The sequence below is a fragment of the Sorex araneus genome, chromosome 6 (assembly GCF_027595985.1).
Source record: "Sorex araneus isolate mSorAra2 chromosome 6, mSorAra2.pri, whole genome shotgun sequence".
NCBI lineage: Eukaryota > Metazoa > Chordata > Mammalia > Eulipotyphla > Soricidae > Sorex > Sorex araneus.
This window is the reverse complement of record NC_073307.1, coordinates 95,387,601-95,408,999: the sequence shown is the minus strand read 5'-3', so window position 1 is coordinate 95,408,999 and position 21,399 is coordinate 95,387,601. Positions and strand designations below refer to the sequence as shown.

The 21,399-nt window shown below is 65.1% G+C and overlaps 1 protein-coding gene across 2 annotated transcripts; it reads left to right on the top strand.

Moving 5' to 3' along the window:
- The first annotated feature begins 1,173 nt into the window (after positions 1-1,173).
- Positions 1,174-20,877, top strand: PDGFB (platelet derived growth factor subunit B). Of its 2 annotated transcripts, none has more exons than XM_055141167.1 (7): positions 1,174-2,041; positions 9,392-9,488; positions 11,783-11,872; positions 12,204-12,409; positions 13,662-13,803; positions 18,631-18,785; positions 19,471-20,877. In XM_055141167.1, exons 1-6 carry the CDS (start codon positions 1,985-1,987, stop codon positions 18,756-18,758), a joined length of 720 nt encoding a protein of 239 aa, XP_054997142.1. In that variant the 5' UTR covers positions 1,174-1,984; the 3' UTR covers positions 18,759-18,785; positions 19,471-20,877. The 2 variants fall into 2 exon arrangements, with proteins under 2 accessions (XP_054997142.1, XP_054997143.1); XM_055141168.1 differs by lacking the exon at positions 1,174-2,041 and adding an exon at positions 2,086-2,847.
- Positions 20,878-21,399: the final 522 nt, after the last annotated feature.

Below are 21,399 nucleotides of genomic sequence, written 5' to 3'. Positions count from 1 at the left end.
CTAAGGAGACGGTTCATGAAGAGACGGGGTGTGTCTGCGTCTGTGGCGGTGGGAGGGTACGTGCTCAGGGCAGGCTGGCACTCCAGGGCGACGTGCTCGGGTGCCAGGGGCCCCGAGGACACAGCCGGCGTCTGGAAGCGGGGAGTCGGCGGCGATGCAGCAAGCCTGCGGGTCCCCGGGGTGGGTGCTGGGCACGCGTGTGACTCGGAGTGTGACCGTGTGACCGTCAGGCTGGGGACACGGGGGGGGGCCCCAGTGCCGGGGTGGGGGAGGCATTAACCGTGTGCCTGCAGGGAGGGGCGCCCCCCCACCCGGGACTGGGAGGGGGGGTGCTGAGTAGTAAACACGGCCGGGCCGGGAGGGGGGGGGCGCTGAGGGACGAGATGGCCGCCGTGATTGCCGCAGCACTGTGGGGGTCTGGGAGACTTTGCAGTTCCACGAATCCGAATCCAGCCAACTCCCCACAGCGCCAGGCGGCCGGCTCAGAGTGTGGGAGGGGGACCCACCAGCCGCCTGTGGGGGGCTCACCTTGGGGCTGGGGGCTTCCCGTCCTTTCGGGGGGGGTGAAGATTTACCCATCACCCCATCTGCCCGGGGAGGGGGGGCGGCTGTGGGGAGCCACCGGAGGCAGCTCTGAGCCTGCGGCACCCCGAGTCCTTCACCTCCAGGCCAGCTCCAGCTGTCCCGGAGGTGCCGGGCCCTGTGGCTTGGCCGCATCCCCCCACCCCCCCACCACGTGGGCCAGAAATCAGGCCACGGCCTCGCCGGGGGGTGGGGCCGCGGGCTGCCCCGCATTTCCCCCCTCTCGGGGAGCCGATTCTTGGACAGCAGGGCCGCGGGGCTGGGCGAGACCCCGGGCGCCCCGCCCTCCACCCGGGCCCTCCCCAGCTCCCAGCCCGCTCCGCTCCCTCCCGGAGCCGGTGTCTCGGCCAGAAAAACGAATGTCTCCACCCACCTGCGCACTCTCCCTTCTCCTTTATAAAGGGCTGGAACCGCTGAAAGGGTGGCAACTTCTGCCGCGGGGAGCAGCCTCCCCCGCCGCTTCCCCGAGGGCTCCCCGCCGGCCGCCAGCGCCCATCCTTCAGCCTCCCGAGCGAGAGCTGCTTTTTTTTTTTTTGCGCACACACACATACTCACGCGCGCAAAAAAAAAAAAAAAAAAAGAAAAAAAAAAAAGGTGGTGGTGGTGGTGGGAGCCCACCCTCCAGCCAGCCGCGTTGCAAAGAGGAAGCCGGAGCCGCCGCCGCCGCCGCAGAGGACGCCCAGAGCGGCCAGCCAGACCGACGGACTCCCGCCGCGTCCACCTGTCCGCGGGGCCGCCGCGCCCGCCGTCCCGAGCGCACACGCTCGCTCCGGCCGCCGCCCCCCGCCCGGCCCGGGCTCAGGCGGGCAGCCCCGGAGACCCGGGCCCACACGGCGGAGACAACTTTGGAAAAAGTTTTGGGGGGCCAGACTCTGGCGTGGAGGCTCCCGGCGCTCGGCGCGTTCCGACTCGGCGGGCGGCGGGGGGGCCTCTGCAGAAAATGTGGCAGAAGAGCTGAGCCGGCGGGCAGCGGAGCACGCCCGGAGCCCGGGAGGGAGCCGCCGGCTGCCGCGCTCTCCCCTCCCCGAGGTTGGAGTCCCCGGGGCGCCCCCACACGGCTAGACGCCTCGGCTGGCTCGCGACGCAGCCCCCCGGCCGTGGATGCTCACTCGGGCCCGGGATCCGCCCAGGTAGCGGCCTCGGACCCCGGCGCGGCGCCCAGGCCCTCCCCAGCCCCCCCCAACGACGGAGCCGGGGCCGGGGGCGGCGGCGCCCGGGGCCATGCGGGTGAGCCGCGCCGGCGGCTGCAGCGGCCCGAGCGCCTGATCGCCGCAGCCCCGCGCCGAGCCCACCTCCCCCCACCCCTCGCCCCGACACCAGCCCCCGCCCCCCACCCTGGCCGCGGGGGCGGCGCGCTCGGTCCACGCGTCCGGGGCCCCGCGGGGCCGGGCCCGGAGTCGGCATGAATCGGGGCTGGGCGCTCTTCCTGTCTCTCTGCTGCTACCTGGTCAGCGCCGAGGTGAGTTACGACGGCCGCCCCCTCCTCTCCCTGCCCGGAACTTTGGACCCCGCCGCCGGGTGGGCCCGGCGGCGGGCGCGGGGTGACCTCCCGGGGCTGGGGCGTGAGGTCGGGGAGGGGACAGCGGCGGTGGCTGGCTCGCGGCGCCGGGGGAGGGGGTGCGCAGTGCTGCCCCCCGCCCCTTAGGGGCCCGAGGATCGTTATTCCCCCTCCAGACCCGGGTGGGGGGAGCGGGAGTGGGGTGGCGCCGACGGGGCCCTCCCGAGCCCACTTCAGGTTCTGCCCGGCACCCGGCTTTCTGGGGAGGCGCGGGCTCGCGGCCCGGTGGCGGCCACCGCGATCCTGGGGTCGGGTCTGTGTCCCCCCCTCCTCCTCCCCTTCCCCCCAGTCTGGGTGGCGGCGCGCGCCCTCGGGCCCACGCAGGGCATCTGGGGCCCCGGCGCGCCGTCCAGAAGCAGCGTGTACCCTGGGCGCGGAGGAGGCAGGGGGTGGGATGGGGAGGGACACCGGAGAGCGGGGCTGCAGGCACGCGGGACCAGGGACGGCGTGGGGGCGCTCAGGGAATCCGGCAGCCTCCCGTCCCGGCCCCGGGCCCCCGGGGCCCGTGTGCGCCCGTGCCCCGCCGTACCTGCGCCCGCGCCCCGGCCGGACGCGCCCCTCTCCCCCGCGCCGGGTGCGGAGCGCGCCGCCTGTGAACGCCCCGCTGCGGGGGAGGGGGGTGTGGAAACGTCTGCGGGAGCGCTCGGGTCCCCGCACCCCTCCCGGCCTCACGTAGCAGTGAGTTGGCAAGTCTACCCGGAATCCAGGTGGGAAAGGGGGCGGGGCAGGGGCGGCGCACGCACGGCCGGCAGGGCGGGCGGCGCGCGGGCGCGGCGGCGAAGGGGTTAAGGTGAAGGGCTCGGAAGCGGCGGCCGGGCCTTGGGCCGTGGCCAGCGCAGGTTGTTTTGACCACGGAGGAGCCGTCTCCGTCTCCTTTTGTTCTCGGGGTTCCTCAAGGGCCGCCGGCCTCCTGCCCTGGGGCCCCGCCCTTCCGCGGCGACCCGCCGTCCCTCCCTTCGAGGCCCCCCCCCTCCCGGCGGCCCCGCACCCGGGAGGGAGGATGCGGGAGGGGTGGGGATTCGCCCCTCCCGATACCCCCTTCTTCGCCCGCAGCCCCCCGGGCCGCGGCCAGCTGTTGGGGAGGGGTGCGCCGGCCGGCCCCAGCTGCCGCCTCGCTTCTTTGGGGGTGGGGGGCTGGGCCCGGTGCCAGGGCGGCCCGAACACGGCGGCGGCGCTCCCGCCGATGCTCTCCGCAGCCCACCCCGCCCGGCCCCCCGACTCGCTCACTCACCCCACGCATGCACGCTCTTGGCCGCAGGGCGATGCTGCGCTCGGGCGGGCGGGCGGGTGCGCAGAGCGTCGGGCACGCACGACCGTGGCCCGGTCGCGCGCCCGCCGCCGCCGCCGCCGCCACGCCCGTGCACACGCGGGGCACACGCGCGCGCACCGCACACGCAGCCCCAGCCCGAGCACACGTGCACGCACGCCCACGCGCGCACCCCGGCACGCACGGGCCCCCCGGTGACATTCCGCAGCGGCGGGGGTGGGGTGGGGTGGCGGGCCCACCCCCGCGCAACAGGTGGGTCGCCTTTCCCGCAGCGACCCCATTTCCTTCCTGGGTCTGATAAGGGACGCAGGGACCCTCCGCTCCTCCGCTTCCTGCCGGCGGCCCCACTTGCCTTTTGCCTTTTCTCGCTCTTTTTCCCTTCCTGCTTGGCTGGGATTGGGCTGCTCGCTTTGCGCCGGTTTTTTTTTTCTCCTTCTTCTTGTTTTCTTTTTTGTTTTGTTTTTGTTTTTAAACCACCCCCTGTGGCCGCTCATGGCGTGGATGCAGATTGGGACGCTCTGATGTCCTGAGCGGTTCAAAGAACCTCTTCTGGGAAACCAAGAAGCAGGAAGGCAGGGAGGGGAGGCGCCATTCCTGCTGCTTCTGTCCTCTGCAGCGGGTCCGCGCTCCTGACAGCTAGACCCGCTTTCCCAGACCTTGCATCCCCAGCGCTGTCAGCACCTCTGCCTCCCCTGCCACAACTCCAGGGTGTGTGTGTGTGTGTGTGTGTGTGTGTGTGTGTGTGTGCTTGGGGGTTGGGCTGTGGCACAGAGAGCTGGTGCTTCTCTTCCCATTAGTCACAGCACCCTAAACACACAGCCTGCAGGATCCCACAATTGTCAGGGGCCCCGCCTGCAGTCTGCCAAGTTTTCCTGTTCTGTAGGAAAGCCTCAGGATGGGAAAATGTGGGCTTGACCAGGAAGGCCCATGCATTCATTCCAGGCGGCCTGACTGGGGGGGAGGCAGCCTTGGGGCTGAACTGGGAACAGGGCCGGGTCCCCTGACCCTCTGAAGTTGCATCTCTCCATCCAGGGAGCTGGCTCGAGGCCGAGGGGCGGGGGTGGGGGCCACCCACAGTCATGGCACGTCTCTGGCTTCAGCACCCTGGGGTGTGTATGGATGCGGGGGTGGTTTTGCACCTTTTGCAAAGGTTTACTGACGGCCTCTGGTGTCAGGGGATGGACTTGCTAGAACCTTCCGGCCCTGGATGTATGTGCAAGGTTATGGGCAAACGGAATTTGGAGCTGCTGGAGGAACAGCCGAGTGTGTGTGTGTGTGTGTGTGTGTGTGTGTGTGTGTGTGTGTGTGTGTGTGTGTGTGTGAGGGGGGAAGGGAGGAGAGATTCAGCAGGATTGGTGACAAGGCAGCGGCCAGGTACCTTAGGATTCTAGGTCTTTCCTTGCCCCCACGGAAATGTCCCTCTGAAGCAGCTCTTTGCATTTTCTGGCTGGTTCTGCTGCTTCTTATCTGCTTCTCCCCACCAGCCCGTGCGCCCCTCGGCGAGCTTTTGTCTTGGGCCCTCGGGCCCGGCTGTCTCCCGTGGCGGCTCCACTGTAAATATTTGTGGACAGGACGGTGAATCCTGGTGGGGCGGGTACGGGCCTGGCCCCGTCTAGCGCTTGCTGAGGGCTTTACAAACAGGCTCCTTCATCCACACTCGGGCAGCTGTGGCCCTCTGGCAGGCGGGCAGCTTCCTCTTTGGAGCCCCCCCCCCCCCAGCCGGCCCCCAGCTGGAGGAACAAGTCTGCCTTTCTTTGCCCCATCTGGGGAACTTGAAGAGCCCGATTGGACAGAGGGGAAGAAACAAGGAAAAGAGCAAAAGGAAATCAGGAAACTGCCAAGAGTCTTGGCTCTTCAGCGGGGCCCCAGCTTCTACCACCTAAAATAGTAGCTCGGGTTAGCCCAAAGGTCCCCTAATCCCCCCCCCCAAATCCCCCCGCCCTCCACCCCAGACTGGGAGCTAGGGGTGTATGGGAGATGCTGGGGGGGGGGCCCAGCCCCAGCTTCTCCCCTGCCTTTACCATGTTTTTGTTTAAAGGATGGAGGGGAAGCGTGTGTGTGTGTGTGTGCATGTGTGTGCATCTGTGTATGTGCATATGTGCGTGTGTGCATGTGCATGCGTGTGTTTGCATGCGTGTGTATGTGCATGTGTGTGTGTGCGTGTGTGTGTGTGTGTATATGTGTGTGTGTGTGCGTGTGTGTGTGTGTGTATATGTGTGTGTGTGTGTGTGTGTGTGTGTGTGTGTGTGTGTGTGTAGGGGGTGGTGCAGGGAGTGGTAGGACCCCAGGGGATGTGCTTGGTGAGTACGGCGGGGTCTAATGTGTCTGTGGTCGCTTCTTGGCTGTGGCATCGAATCGAAATCAGGCCTGAGTCTCCAGGCAGGCCTCGTCAGCCTCTCTGCCAGCGCCAGAGAACGCCCCTGGGTGCCAGGGCTGAGAGGAGGGCCGGCCGGGAGTGTGCGGGGTGTGTGCGCGCGTGCGCGTGGGGGGGGGGCCCAAGGAGGGTGGGGGCCAGCCCCTTTGATCTGTCATTCTGGCGGGGAGCAGGTAATTCACCTGGCCGGGCGCTGCCCTTCCCACCCTCTGCAGCTGTCGTGGGGGGTAGGGCTGTTTGCTTTGGCTCTGGCTGCTGGCTGCACCCCAGCTCCCAGCCCGCCACGCCCTGGCCCTGCTAGGAACCCCAGGCCTGAGATCTGGGGACGCCTCCACACCAGGCCAGCCCTCCTCACCCCTGCCCTAGGGACGCTGCCCCGCAGAAGGGGTTTCTAGAACCTGCTGGGGGCTGCCCCCCACGCCCTGCACCAAGAGAGCCCTGGGACCCCTAGCGGGTACCGGTGATCCCAACCAATTGGGACAGACCTCGGGCTGAAGCCCCCCTACCAGCCCACCAGCCCGGGTGTGGCAGGGCCAGGCAGGAGTGCGTGGAGCATGCAGCGCACCCCGCTTTGTCATCCTCCCCACTTTCCTGCGGTGTGGCCCTGCGGTCCCCTGTCCCCTTTCCCTACAGGAGCACTGTGGAAGGAGTGGTCCAGACAGGCCTCAGGTGGACCCCGGGGATGCAGACAGGGCATCTCGCCTGTCGTCTGTAACCCCCGTTGGGTGTGGGGCCCCCAGTGTCCCAGGGATGTGTCTGCACACGTCATGGGGGTCCCCGTGGCCTGTGCCTGTGCCCAGCAGGACCCCGGGGGGCTTCCGGGCAGAAGGCAGAGCAGTGGAGGGTGAGGGCCACTGACCCTCTGAGCAGAGTGGCCGGCCCGCTGCCTCTGGCGCCCACTCATGGGCAATGCCAGGGCTGCCCCGAGTCAGCCCTGCAGAAAGGTCACTGCAGGGCCCGGAGTGATAGCACAGCGGGGCGGGCGTTTGCCTTGCACGCGGCCGACCCGGGTTCGATCCCCAGCATCCCATAGGGTCCCCCCAGCACCGCCAGGAATAATTCCTGAGTGCAGAGACAGGAGGGACCCCTGAGCATCTCTGGATGTGACCCTCCCACCCCCGCCCCCCAAAAAAAGGCAAAAAGAAAGAAAGGTCACTGCAGTGGTAGCCCCAGATGCAGGGGACTCAGGGCCTCTTCAGGCACGTTCCTGGAGCACGCGCTGGCTCAGCACCCCCCCACCCCCCCCCGCTACTGGGAGCTTTTGGGGGGTGGCTTGCTTGGGGCGTGAGAGAAGAGGCTGTCCCGGGTGGCCTTACAGGAGCAGCTGAGAGAATCCAGGGAGAAGGACCTTCCTCGTGCGTTTACCCAGATCCATTCAGCACCTACTTGGGGCTCGAGTCCACTCCCCGCTGAGAAGGTTCTGGAATGGAGACACTAAGCTGTGGCCTTGGAGGCTGGGCCCTGTCCACCAGCGGCCGTGCCGGGCACCCCCACGTCCCCTTTTCCTCTGCTGCTATTTCTCCTGCCCCCTGGAGACTCGGAGCTGGGTCAGAGAGGGGCAGCGTGCAGCCCAAGGTCCTGGCGGTGGGTGGGCGGATGTGGGTGCCCAGACTCTGGGCCTGCCCATGCTGGCCTTCCCAGGGCTGCAGTGTCCACCTTGCTCCATGGGTGGGCTGGGTCGTAGGTCCAGACTGGACCCCTCCTGAGCCCGGGGTCTCTCCTGGGATGGGAAGCACCTTCCTCACCTTAGCCACCCTGGACTCCGAGACGGGCAGCCCTGTGCGGGGGCCCTGGGCCCTCCTTCCTACTGTGCCCCCCACTGTTCCTCCCGGAGCACCCCCAGGCTCTTGCACTCCTGTTGACATGAAGGAGCGACAACGCTGGGGGTGTTCAGGTTCTATCCAAGTGCTCCTGTTCCCCTGGGTTTCACTGGGGACCTCGAGGCGTTCCCTCGAGAAGCTACTCCCACACCCCCCCCAGGAGACTGCCTCGGGCAGCCTGGGCGAACCTGACCCAGGCAAGCCCCGGGGCCCTCAGGAGGTCACTCAGCTGCCCCAGGTCAGTCCCTGCCCAGCATCTCAGAACCCTGGTCCTTGGTGTGGCCTGAACAGGGATCTCCCCTTCCAACCCAGGGAAACCGAGGCACGGCTCTGCCAGAGGTGGTCGCGGGTGGCCCTCTGGGATCCTCTGTGTGTGCTGCTGCTTGCATGCATGTTCCCATGGGGGTTTGTGCTGCTGCCGCTCCAGGAAGGCGAGTTGGTGTGGGCTCATGCCCATACTTCATGTCTGCACGTGCCGGGGCCCTGTGTGTACTTGTGTGTCTTTGTGTGTGCTGGGACCCAAGCATATGTGTGTCTGCATGCCGGGGCCCATGTGTGCATTGTCTGTGCATGCTGGGGCCCATATGCATGCGTGTCTGTGACTGTGTGTGCAAGCTTATACATACTCGTGTCTGTATGCATGTGTGTTTGTGTTTGCTGGTGCCTGTGTGATGAGTGCCTCTGCATGCTGGGGCCCTGTGCTTGCATGTCTGCGTGTGTGTGCACACTAGTGCCCTGTGCATGCATATCTGCATGTGTGAGTCTGTGTGCCAGTACCCTATGCATGCATGTCTGCGTATGTGAGTCTGTGCATGCATGTGTGCATATGTGAGTGTGCATGCATGTGTGCATATGTGAGTCTGTGCATGCATGTGTGCGTATGTGAGTCTGTGCATGCATTTTTGTGTGGGTTTGTCTGCGTGCATGTCTGTGTGTGAGACTGCATACATGTCTGCGTGTGAGTCTGCATGCATGTCTGCGTGTGTGAGTCTGCATACGTATCTGCGTGTGAGTCTGCATATGTGTCTGCGTGAGTCTGCATGCGTGTCTGCGTATGTGAGTCTGGGCTGTAGCACCTGCTGGCTCTGAGGCTCCGAGGCGCCACTGTTTGGATTGTGCTTCTCGTCCTCTCAGGACCTCCGGTAGCAGCCCTCTGGGTCTCCAGACCCTGCAGGACACATGTGGCCGTGACCTTCGTCTGGGGCCACCCCCATGTCACTGCAGGACCTGTGGCTTCCCTGGAGGAAGCTGGGCTCCTAGTGGGGCCTGGTAAAGTGCTTATTAAGTTTCAAGTGTCTTTGGTGCCAGGCCAGAGGGGCTCTAAAAATAGGGCTTGGCGGCTCGGGGCTGGGTCGTCTTTCCGGTTTCCCGGCAGTGCATCTGAGGAGCCCCTGCACCCCTGCCCAGGCCGGGGCCTCCGGGACCACCCGCAGGGGCCCTGACTCCCAGCCCCGCGCGGCCTTGGGCGGTGGGGTCCGATGAAGCAGGTCCCCGTGTGGCCTGCCCTTGAACCCTGCTGGCCGCTACCGGCTGTCAGGGGTGGGAGAGAAACGACCAGAAATCAGAGTGGGAGCCCGCGGCCCCTGGACCTGCCAAGGGAGGCGGGCGGACACTCACCAAAGTTGTCCAGCTGGGGTTCCCTTTGGGGTGAGGATCTCGGCTCCCCCCTGCCCCGCCCGGCTGGCCCTTTGCCTGTGGCCGGGGGCGTGGTGGGAGCTTTCCAGGGGCGGGAGTGTGAGTGGGGAGGCCCCGGCCGGGGTGCTCACTCCCTGCTTGCGTCTGCCTGGCAGGGGGACCCCATTCCCGAGGAGCTTTATGAGATGCTGAGTGACCCCTCCATCCGCTCCTTCACGGACCTGCGGCGTCTGCTGTATGGAGACTCTACAGGTAAACGGACTGTCCCCTGCCTCCTGCCTCCCGTCCCCCTCCTGGGGCCCGGGGAAGATCCAGCCATCTGCTCCGGCAGCCCCCGGGCGGGTGGGTAGAGGTTGGCGTGGCCTCCTTGGCCCGGGCTTGGTGGGGTGCTGGGAGGACGGTCCCCTGGGGTGGGTCCAGCTCCGGGAGGAGGCAGACGAGCCATGTCCTGGCGCCCTGGCCAGGGGGTTGGGCCCGTGAGGTCTCCCAGGGACACCCGGGCCGGGCCGGCGGCCGCCCTGCCCGTGCCCAAGCGGGGCCCAGCCGTGGGCACGTGCTCGGTGGCACGCACGTGGCGGGGCTGGCGGGCTGGGTCGCCCGATGTATTTATAAACGCTGTCTTCAGAGCCGAATTCCATTCTATTCTAACCTCTGGCCTGCTCCAGGAGCCCGGGTCGCACCCCCAGCCCCTTTCCCTGGGGTCCTGTCTCTTTGTCACTTTGTAACCGTGCTCAGACCGCTATCTACAGGGACAGCACTTCCTGCCTTTGTTTCCTCCCCGTTGGGCCCCTGGCTCCCTCTCAAAAGCATTCCCGGGCCCTTTCAAACTCTCCTGCCTGTGCGGGGCTACTGGGGAGGGGGGGGTGCTGGGGAGGCAGGCGGGGGAGGCCCCAGCTGGGCCCACCTATTGTTCGCCAGCCCCCCCCCTCCACCCCACCGTCTCCCACACCCCCACCCCGTGCCCCACTGGCCAGCCCTGGCCCACACAATGGGGCACCTTCCAAATTTAGCCTTTGCCGCTGTTTCTTTCCAGGGCCCACGCCCCCACCCTGGGGCTGCCCCCCACCCCAGCTGGGGGTCGGGTCGGGCTTTTCAATAGCTGGCCTGTTTCGAGGCGGCCACAGGGCTATTTTTTCCTAATCAACTTAACCTTTCCACAAAGCTCATCTGTCCCTCCATCTCCTCCTCACCAGGGACATTCCAGAGGCGGCAGGGGACGGGAAAGGGTCAAGGGGACAGGCAGTCTGATGGACAGACGGACGCACGCACTAGGCTAGACAGAAAGGCTCCAGTGCTGGGACCGGCCGCTCGTGAGCGGGAGTCCTGGTACCCCTCGCCCTGGGGAGTGGACTTGGTCATCGGCAGGGCCAGCGGGCAGGAGGAGAACAACTCCCCGACTGCAGACAGCGGTGGTCCTAGCCCTCAGCGGTTCGACCCGGGAGCTGCCACGGAGTTCAGAATCCTGCATGTGGGGCTGGACCATAGTTAGGCAGGGGAGGGCGCTGGCCTTGCACGCAGCCGGCCCCAGTTCGATCCCCGGCACACCCCACCAGGCCCCCTGAGCACTGCCAGGAGTGATCCCTGAGTACAGAGCCAGTAGTCGGCCCTGAGCACTGCTGAGTGTGGCCCCCCCCAAAACACGAACAACAACAGCAACAGCACTAGGCGGCCGCATCTGTCTGGGAAGAGCGTCTGTGACCAGGCCAGTGGCCCAGTCCCGCAGGTCACGACCCCAGTGGACACAGACATAGCAAGGGCCAGAGGGGACCTGGGGAGACAGCTCAGGGGGCGGGTGCACGCCTAGGAGACGGGGACCCTGACTTCCGTCCCCCGCATGTCCGTGGCCTTCCCCCACCCTCGCCACTGCCGGATGGGGCCCTGGTGCCCCCCCGCTGGCCCCAGCACCGGGAGGGACCCCTATATCAGGCCGGAGGGGAGCGCGGGGAGAGGCCAGGCCGAGACAGGGAGCTGTAGCGGATCAAGCCTGAGGAGACCCCACCCCTTTCTCAGCCCCCCCCCCCCCCCCCCCCCCCGTTCCTGCCCTCACTGCCTCCCGCCCAACCAGGCCATTGTCAGAGACTCCGGAGGGGCCTCGTCCAGGGCACGCCGGGCCCCTGTGGGGATTCTGGGAATTTCTGCGCTCTGCGCTTCCTGTGGGAACGCGGGTGGGGGCACTGGAAGTTGGCCTTGGCGCTCCGGGCCCTCGCCCGGGTCTGAGGCCGAGGAGGGCTCCTGACAGGAGCAAAGGGGAAGGGTTATTTTTAACTCCAGGGCCATGGGCTCTGTCCAAAAATGGGGCCCCAGAGTGAGGGCAGGAGCTGAAGGATCTGGGGGGCGGGGGCGGGGATGTGGGGAAGGCAGGTCAGGACCCCAATACTCCCCGGTGTTGGCTTGGGGGAACCCCTCTTCAGAGCTCGGAGCCTGGTGTCTGCAGGGAGCTGGGAGGGGAGGCCTCAGGAGCGGGTGCCAGTGTCGGGGAGAAGACCCCCCCGCCTGCCCCCGTAAACGTGTGCCGGCAGTGCTCATGCGTTTCTCGGTGCCCACAGACGAAGATGGGGCCGAGTTGGATTTGAATTTGACCCGGACACATTCAGAAGACGAGCTGGAGAATTTATCCCGAGGAAGAAGAAGTCTAGGTAAGGTTGGGGTTCGTGGGGAGGGGGTACGGAGCTTCCGGGCATGAACCCAGAATCTGCCGCCTCTTTAAATCCACTCTGTGGAAGGGTTGAGTCATTGTGGCCCCCCTCCCCGCCCCAACACACATTCCGGCTGTCCCTAAAGAGAGCTTTGAAATGCTCTGTCACCCCACCCCTGCACTCCGGAGATGGTGAGCTCTCGTTTCGTGGTGGGGGGGCTACGTCCAGCTGTGCTCAGGGCTTACTCCGGGCTCTACACGCAGGTCACTTCTGGGTGGGCTTAGGAGACCCTATGGGGTGCCTCTTTCTGACGGGCCTCCTCCCCTTCCAGATAGTTCGCCCGCAGCCGAGCCCGCGGTGATCGCCGAGTGCAAGACCCGCACCGAGGTGTTCGAGATCTCGCGCGGCCTCATCGACCGCACCAACGCCAACTTCCTGGTGTGGCCGCCGTGCGTGGAGGTGCAGCGCTGCTCGGGCTGCTGCAACAGCCGCAACGTGCAGTGCCGGCCCACGCGGGTGCAGCTGCGGCACGTGAAGGTGAGCGCAGGGCCCAGACGGGCACGCGCGGGGAACCACACAACCTGCAGCAGTGTCGTGGGGGCGGGGCCAAAGGGCGGGGGCGGGGCGGGACAAACCACCCTAGAGGCGGGGCTGAGGGCGAGGTTAAATGGTGGGGCGGGGCCAAGGGGCCCTGGGGCGGAGCCGAGGGCAGTGGTGGAGAATGCAGGGCTAAGGGCTCTGGGGCGGGGCTAAGGGGCAGGGGCGGAGCCAAAGGGCCTTGGGGGCGGGACCGAAGGGTCCTAAGGGCGGGGGGTAGGCTGAAGGGCCCTGTCACCCCTTTGCAGGACTGAGTTTCTTTCCCCACCCGCCCACCAAGCTCCCCCGGATGGGGGCACCCAGGTTTACTCCACAGACCGAGCTCGGGTGCCCAGGGTCTAACACATCTTTAACTGCAGGTGCGGTGGGCGTGGCCACAGGTGGCCGTACCGCCTGCAGTGCAGCCCTTGTTTCCTCTGATTCAGGGACATTTTGTTTTGTTTTGGCTTAGTTTGGGGCCACACCTGGCGATGCTCAGGGCTTACTCCTGGCTCTGTGCTCAGGGATCACTTTCTTGGGGAGGCCCCAGGGAACCTAGATGGGGTGCAGGGGTTGGACCCCTCCCTGCTGTGCGGTGGCTCCAGCCCCAGCCCCCCACTTCTTGCTGCTGTGCCCGCCCAGCCGCCCCCTCCCCCCACCCCCATCCCGGCCTGCCAAGGCTGTTGCTCGCAGCCACCCTCCGCGCCTGGCCTGGGCCAGGTGTCACTGCCGTCAGCCACCCACTGCCATGGGATCTCCTGTCCCCCACGCGTCCAGCTCGGTGGAGGGACAGTGGACAGCTGACCACCCCTTCCCGCCTCCCCCCGGATCAAGCCTCCCCCCCACTTCCTTCCAGACGAGCATCCCGGCCTCCGCCCCGGCCGGGCCTCGGCCTTGGCTGCCACTCGGGGAATGAGGACACGGGCTCCGCCCGGAAATGCCTTTCTCCCTCTCTGGGGGGGCCGGGGGTGCGGCCGCGCTAGAGCCAGGTCGGGAGGGCTTGTTTTGATGGAAAAGCGAGGAGAGGAGAAGGGCAGAGGGCGAGGCCCTGGCATTGTCTGAGCACGGGAGCCCGTCCCCGGCAGCTTCTGCGCCCGGCTTTCGAGGAAAGAGTGGCGGGGGGTGAGGTGGGGGGGTGGGGGAGGCCGGCTGGGGCGCCCTCGGGCCCTGCCCGTCGGGTCCCTGCAGGGGCGTCTGTGCTTCTCTCCTCCAGGTGAACAAAATCGAGATCGTGCGGAAGAAGCCCAGCTTCAAGAAGGTCACGGTGACGCTGGAGGACCACCTGGCGTGCAAGTGCGAGACGGTGGTGGCCGCGGGGGTGGCCCGAGGGTCCAGGACTTCCCAGGAGCAGCGAGGTAGGGGCCACTGGCCGCGGGGGTCGTGGCGGTGTCGGGGGGGGGGGGGGAGAGTGGCCTGGCTCTTCGTGTCCCCGTCTCAGTGACAGCCAGGGGCCCAGCGGTGTCAGGGCTTGAACCCCGGGCCCCCCACGTGCTGAGCTTGCACTCCGGACTTTGTCACAGCTCCCGACCCCGCCCTGCCACAGGCTGTCCCCTCACACAGAAGCTGACCTTGTGGAGTGCGGGGGGTGAATTTCTCCCGCGGGGCCTGGGCCCATGCTGGTCTGGGTGAAATTCACCCTCCTCACTCTTCGCAGACGGGGAGGTGGTGCTTCCTCTTTTGGGCTCAGTTGTCACCTCCTCCTGGAGGCCTCCCCGGATTACCTAGTCCAGAGAAGCCGCCATCCCGGCTGGTCAGCCCCCACCCACCCTGCATTGTCTGATGGGTGTGTGAAATGGTGAGGGCCGTCAGGGCCTGGGCGTGAGAAGACCCCGCGCCCTTTGTCCTCAGCTGTTTGTCCAGGGCACGGGGAATCAAACTGTCCTCGGCGCCTGCTGATGAGAGTCAGGCCCACCGGGAGGAAGCCACTGGAGAGAGATTTTAGCTCCGGGGATACGAGAGTTAATGACGAGTCAGTGGTCCAGGGAGGAATCACCTGCCTTGTTTTTTTTTTGTTTGTTTGTTTTTTTCTTTTTGGGTCACACCTGGCGATGCACAGGGGTTACTCCTGGCTCTGCACTCAGGAATTACTCCTGGCGGTGCTTAGGGGACCCTATGGGATGCTGGGATTCGAACCCGGGTTGGCCGCGTGCAAGGCAAACGCCCTACCCACTATGCTATCGCTCCAGCCCCAATCACCTGCCTTGGGAGGTGGGGAATTCCCGTCGCCTGGAGGTACAGAGGTGAAGGCAGGCGGCTGTGACAGTCGGGGCCGTCCCCAGCACCACTGGATGCGACACCATTTGTCTTTTGATTCGGTTTTGGGGGCCACACCCAGAGGCTCTCAGGAGCGACTTCCTACTGGCTTTGTGCTGGGGGGTCGCTCCCGGTGTGGTCCACGCGGAGTCTGCACCCAGCCCAGTGGTCCCTCCCCCGTGCTCCTGGGAATTGCTTTCGACCTTTCACAACCTGCAAATGTAATTTCCTCTAAATGGTTAAAAGGAGGCCCCCCTCACCCCACAACTGTCCACCAAATAGGGGGAGGTCCAGAGAGACTCAGACCTTCCTCGGGGTCCCACGCCAGGGCCGGCAGCGGGAGAGCTGGTCTTTGGGGGTCCTGACGCGCTTACGGCCTTAAAGGTCCCACGTGTCTGAGTTTAAGCTGGAGGCTTGCGAATGTGTCCTTGGGTGTTATCTGCAGGGCTGTCGGAACAGAGAGGTTAAGGAACTGACTGGAGGTCGAACAGCGGCTTCATTGGCCCGCGCCCTTCCTCCTCGGGACCGAATGTGAATCCCCCACAGTGAGGTCAGATAGTCGCCCCTGGGCCAGTTCTGCTTTGCAGAGGCTGTGGCTTTGGGGTGCCGGTGTGTCTTGCGGCCGTCTTCACCTCCTCATCCGTCCCCAAGCCTGAGCAGCCACACTGGGTGCCCCGGGAAGGCTGAGCCACTCCCAGCTTCAATCTGAGGCTTCAGACACTGTCGGTAGCTCGAGTCACTGTGGGGATTGGTTTTGTCAGGGGAAGGAAAAGGATGTTCTTTAGGGTTCAAATGGGACTCTAGGGACAGTAGGACAGCGGGTGGCCTTGCGTGCAGCCAACCTGGGTTCAATCCCGGCACCCCATATGGCCCTCTGAGCATCTCTGGGTGTGGTCCCCAAACCAAAATAAATGCATAAATAAATAAAATGAGAGTTCTAGGGGTTGGAGAGATAGTAGAGCGAGGAGGGCGTGCGCATTGCATGGGGCAACCCAGGTGTGATCCCATAGGGTCCCCTGAGGACCACCAGGAGTGATCCCTGAGTGCAGAGCCAGGAGTAAGCCTTGAGCGTTGCTGGGTGTGGCCTAAACAAAACTAAACTAAAATAACTCGATAAAATACGGTTCTTGGGACCAGAGAGATCTATCTGTCTGTTTCTTTCTTTTTCTTTTTGGGTCACACCCGGCAATGCACAGGTGTTACTCCTGGCTCAGGCACTCAGGAATTACTCCTGGCAGTGCTCAGGGGACCCTGTGAGATGCTGGGAATCAAAGCCGGGTCGGCCGTGTGCAAGGCAAACGCCCTCCCCGCTGTGCTATGGCTCCAGCCCCAGAGATCTATCTGTCCGGGTTGAAGGTCCTTGCATATGGTCAACCGTGTTTGATTCTGCGGATCCTGTTTCATGGTCCCCTGCCCCCAGTAATAATAAAATAAAAATCAAATGAGGTTCCTCTAAATGCTGGCTGCATTTAGGACGCCCCAGGAGGCCTGTTCCAGTGACAAACATGTGCCCGCCTGCCGTGGGCATAGCAGCACATTGGCTCTGCCGTGACAGTGCTCACGTCCCTGGGTCGGAGAAGGCATGTGGTGTGGCCTCCGGGAGGTGGTGGCCAGCACCGGATCTCTCGGGCTTGCGTCTCGTCCGTCCTGCTCTCTCTGTGCTGGGCCGTGCTGCTCGCAGCCCGCTCTCTCCCTGGGCTATGTCCATTCCAGTTCCTGCGTGGGTGCCCCTCTCCAGGGAACTATGTCGGGGAGTGGGAGGGCAGGTGTTGGCCCCAGAAAGCTGGGAGAAACCCAGAAGGCTCCCTGGAAGAGGCGGCCCCGGACCTTGGCACTGGGGCCCAGGAGGATGGGAGCATTAGCTCTGTCTCCAGCCAGGGCTCCTGGGCACCAGGTATTCACAGCCGTGCAGGCACCCATGTGGACTCAAGGCTCACCCACTTCTGCTCCCTGCCTCAGTTTCCTCCTGTGTTAAATGTTTTAAATGGGGGTGCTCGTCCGTGCTGTGGAGACAGACCTGAGCGGGGAACATTGCCCTGTGCTGGGGAAGCTCTTGCCAAGGGTTTCTGCCTCTTTCTCTGAATTGCCCCCGTGCCCCAGGGAGGCCACACACCCGTCGCTCCGCTCTCAAGATGTGCAGGCCGGGGCACAGAGAGGCTGAGCGGTCTGCCCAGAGCACCCAGCAAACCCGGGGCAGGGGGAAGCCCAGAATGGACCCCAGGTCGGGGAGGACCAGACCCGTGACAGGCCCCACGCTCACGGTGGGCGGTGGGTGCAGCCCCCCCACCCAGGGGGGAGATCACTGAGTCTCGGGAAGGCTGCGAGGTCCGGGCGCCCCTCACCAGGGGGGCAGGCCAGGAGGAACGAAAACGGGAGCTTCAAGCAGCGGATCCTTGCCTGGGAGCCGAGTGGCTGCCACGACGACAGCCGGGGGCCACATGACAGGCCCCCAGTGGGGAGGGCGCTTGCCTTGCACGGGGCCGACGCCGCTGCCCCCTCCTTCCTGAGCGCAGAGCCAGGAGGAAGCCCTGAGCATCGCCGGGTGTGGCCCCAACGCAAAAACAGTTTTCACGAATTTTGTGATGGGGCCGGGGAGAGAGGACAGTAGCTGCGGGACTGGCCTTGCCCGGGACCGACCCCAGTGTAGTCCCCGGGGCCACCTACGGCCCCCCCAAGCATCGCTGGGAGTGATCCCTGAGCACCACCGGGCAACCATAGATAGTGTCACTGCCTAGTTGGGCCTTTTCTGGAATGCCGTGGGGTTCGGGCCCCACCGTCTGTCACCTTCGAGGCCGGCCTCCTTCACGCCTCACGGACGCTCACAGCCCCTCCCCCTCTTTCTGTGGCCCAACGGCTCATGTCCTTACAGCTCCGAGGAACTCCGGGCACCTACAGAAGTGCATGCTGGGGGCTTCCCCTCACTTGCGATGGGTCATCTTGCAGGACCACAGCCCTTAGAGTGTCTGTCCGGGGTCCGTGGGTTGACAAGACAAGGCCCAGCAGGACAGTTCTGCTCTGGGGCAGCGGTGATCTGTCCCCCTCCCCTCCGCCGTCTCACCTCATGCCCAGTACCCAGACTCTTTTTTTTTTTTTCTTTTTGGGTCACACCTGGTGATGCACAGGGGTTACTCCTGGCTCTGCACTCAGGAATTACTCCTGGCGGTGCTTGGGGGACCCTATGGGATGCCGGGGATTGAACCCGGGTCGGCCGCATGCAAGGCAAACGCCCTCCCCGCTGTGCTATCGCCCCGGCCCCATAGCCAGACTTCTTAATGTGGAGGGTGCAGATTCCCCCCAAAGCACCATGGAGGGGCTTGCGGGGCCTTCAGGTTCCTGCGTGGAGCTGACCTCAGCCCGCTTCCCGCCACTTACCGGCGCCCAGACCCATCAATGGGCCGGGCTCAGGGACCATGATAAAAGGGACGTGTCGGGCTGATGGACAAGAGCCTGAAGCCAGGACTAATTCTTCTCCCCCTGTGTTTGCCAGTTCCCCATTGTTTAGGATTTATTTGGGCTTGGGGGCCACTCCGGGCATTGCTCAGACCTTACTCCTGGCTCTGTGCTCAAGGATCACTCCTGGTGATGCTCAGGAGACCATATGCGGTGCCGAGTTCCGGATCAAACCCCTTACCCGCCACGCCCATCCCTCTCCTAGTCATCCCCCCAGCAGGCAGTCTCATCCCCCTCATGCCACAGAGGAGGAAACTGAGGCACAGAGCAGTTCCATTATTGCCCCCAAGGCATATACTGCTGCTGAGCAGCAGGCGAGGTGGGATTTGAACCCAGGACGTCTGACCCCAGACTCCCTCCTGCCCCTGCTCTCCTCCCAGCAGCTCTGCGGGGCAGGCTCACAGTGGGCAGGGGAGACAGGGGGCAACCCGTCCGGTGCTGTTCCACCTTCTGACACGTCCCTCCTTTCTCTTGAGCAGCCAAGATGCCCCAGACTCGGGTGGCCATCCGGACCGTGCGTGTCCGCCGGCCTCCCAAGGGGAAGCACCGGAAGTTCAAGCACACGCATGACGACAAGAAGGCGCTGAAGGAGACCCTCGGAGCCTAGGGGCATCTGCGGGGAGAGCGCGGGCAGGTGAGGACCAGGTGGGGGGCCCCTTACCCGGACTCCGTGTTTCCGACCCCCAACACCGTGGCCTGGGTTTGGAAGGGGCTGGGGCAGAGGCGTTTTCCGATACAATTTCAGACCTTGAACCTTGGCCTTCCACCCTTTGGTATTTCCCACTCTGCAGGTGTGTGGGGGGATGGGGGTCCTTTGAGAGACCCAGGTCCAGTTGGGTGCCAGATTACACTACGAGAATGGGAAGAAGTCTGAGCATCATAGGAGATCAGGGGACAACTGGTCTACCAGATCCTGCATTCTGTGTATCAGGGACAACTGGTCTACCAGATCCCCAAGCTCTGCAGAAAAAAAGTCAAGGACAGCTGGTCTATCAGATTCCTAAGTTCTGCAGATCATTGGGGCTTGAGTGATAGCACAGCAGGTAGGGCGTTTGCCTTGCACGCTGTCAACCCGGGTTCGATTCCCAGCATCCCATATGGTCTCCCAAGTACTGCCAAGAGTAATTCGTGAGTATGTGAGCCAGGAGTAACCCCTGTGCATCGCCGGGTGTGACCCAAAAAGAAAAAAAAAATCTGCAGATCAGGGATAGCTGGTCCACTCAGAACCCAGCCCCCTGGGTGGGGTGAGCACCGGGGTGGGGGGACCGGGGCCCCAGGTCCATCTCTGACCCACTGTGTCCCTCTGCTTTGGCCCACAGGGTTATTTAATATGGTATTTGCTGTATCGCCCCCATGGGGTCCTTGGAGTGATAATATTGTCCCCCTCGTCCGTCTGTCTCGATGCCTGATTCGGACGGCCAATGGTGCTTCCCCCACCCCTCCACGCGCCTGCCCGTCCCCTCTGCCAGTGAGTCCCCCCTCGGCTGCCTCCAGCACCTCGCCCGGAACCTCAAGGAAACGAAGGCCCCGGACTGCACTGCTGGCCTCCTGCCCTGACCCCGGCCTCGGAGTCAAGAGACGGACGGGGTGACCAGGAGAGGGGCTTCCCCCGCCAGCAGGTGGCCCCAGGACCTGCTGGGGCCCAGAGCAGCCAGGGGGCCGTGTACTCCTGGGACCTTGGCCGCGTGGGTTGGGGGAGCACAGACTGGAGAGACCCCCCCCACTCTCGCCGGCCGCCGCGGCCCAGCCACCCCGACCCCGTCACCTCTGCTCACAGTGGCGCCTGCCCTGCCTTTCGTACATATGAAATCTCACAAGCGCGGACGCCTCCGGGCACACATGGCCAGAGCGCCAGGCGGCCCCGCGCCCTCGGGGGCCGGAGGGGACGTCTGCTCTCGGAGGTGGATGTTGCTGGGTTTCGGGCGTCCTCCGCCTCCCGCACTCCTGCTGCCCCGGCCCGCCCCGTCTCATCTCTCTACCTCCACCCTGCTTCTTCCTCTCACCAGGCCCTCCAGGCTGCCCTACCCCGGGGAGCACTTTTTCCCGAGGCCCCCAGCGCCCCCGGCTGCTGCTCCTGCGGGCAGAAGACCCGGGTTCAGAGCGGCAGGGCCCTGCCTGCGCCCAGCCCAGCCCCCCCTTGTGAGGCTCTTCGGGGCAGGCACTGCAGGGGTGTGGTGAGGTGGGAGGGGGGTGCGAGGGGCACCCAGGATGGCCAGCCCGTGCTGACACGGGCACATGGGCAGGCGGCACGTTGAGCAGAGCCGGTTCCTGGCCCTGGGAGGGGAGCGTCCTGGGGGCGGTTGCCCTAACTGGCAGAGTATTTCTGTTCGGCCCGGTGATGGCCCTGGACTGACCCGCAGCTCGGGGCTTTGAACAGGAGTGGAACTGCACAGTGGGGCGGGGGGCCAGGCGGGCTCTCGGACCTCCAGGTCATGCACACCCCCGGCCCCAGTCCCCAGCAGCCCCCCTCTCGAGGCAGGCGTCGGAAGCACAAGAGAAAGACCCTCCCTCACCTCGAAGCGTCTTGTCAGGGCGGCAGGGTCCTTGCAGAGAACCAGCCCGTGGGCCAGGAGCGAGGAGAGGGCGGGCACGACGGCCCCCAGGAAGCCACCCATCGCCCCCCGGGGTGGGGTCTGGGCTCCCCCCCTCCTTCCATCTCCCCCCATCTGCTTCCTTCAGTTTGTAAAGTTGGTGATTATATTTTTGGGGGCTTTCCTTTTATTTTTTAAATGAGAAGCCGAGTGACTCTGCCAGAGGTCTGTGTTGGCATCCGCTCAGCGCGGGCAGGATTGCCGACAGCTGCCGCGGGCGCCTGGCAAAAGCAGTGCCCCACGTGTGTGTGTGTGTGTGTGTGTGTGTGCGTGCGTGTATGCAAGTGTGTGCATGTGTGTGGGCACGTGTGTGCAAGTGTGTGTGCATGTGTGTGGGCACATGTGTGCATGTGTGCAAGTGCGTGTGCATGTGTGTGGGCACATGTGCATGTGTGTGGGCACTCGTGTGTGGGCGCATGTGTGCATGTGTGTGGGCGTGTGTGTGTGTGGGCACGCATGTGTGGGCACGCGTGTGTATCTGCATGTGTGGGTGTGCGTGCATATGTGTGTGCTCGCGTGTGCATGTATGTGCGTGTGTCTGCAGTTCCCTGCGGCAGGGAAGGACAGCAGGAGTCAGGCAGCCTCCGCCCAGGAGTGGGGTCCTGCCAACCTCCTGATGTGGAGACCCCAGACCCGCGGCCCGGGCTTGTCCAATCT

Excerpts from the sequence above, each read along its gene's own strand:
- PDGFB (XM_055141167.1), top strand. The coding sequence starts at position 1,985 with ATGAATCGGGGCTGGGCGCTCTTCCTGTCTCTCTGCTGCTACCTGGTC. Across the intron at positions 2,042-9,391 it reads GCTACCTGGTCAGCGCCGAG|GGGGACCCCATTCCCGAGGA; the intron begins GTGAGTTACGAC and ends TCTGCCTGGCAG. Across the intron at positions 13,804-18,630 it reads GACTTCCCAGGAGCAGCGAG|CCAAGATGCCCCAGACTCGG; the intron begins GTAGGGGCCACT and ends TCTCTTGAGCAG.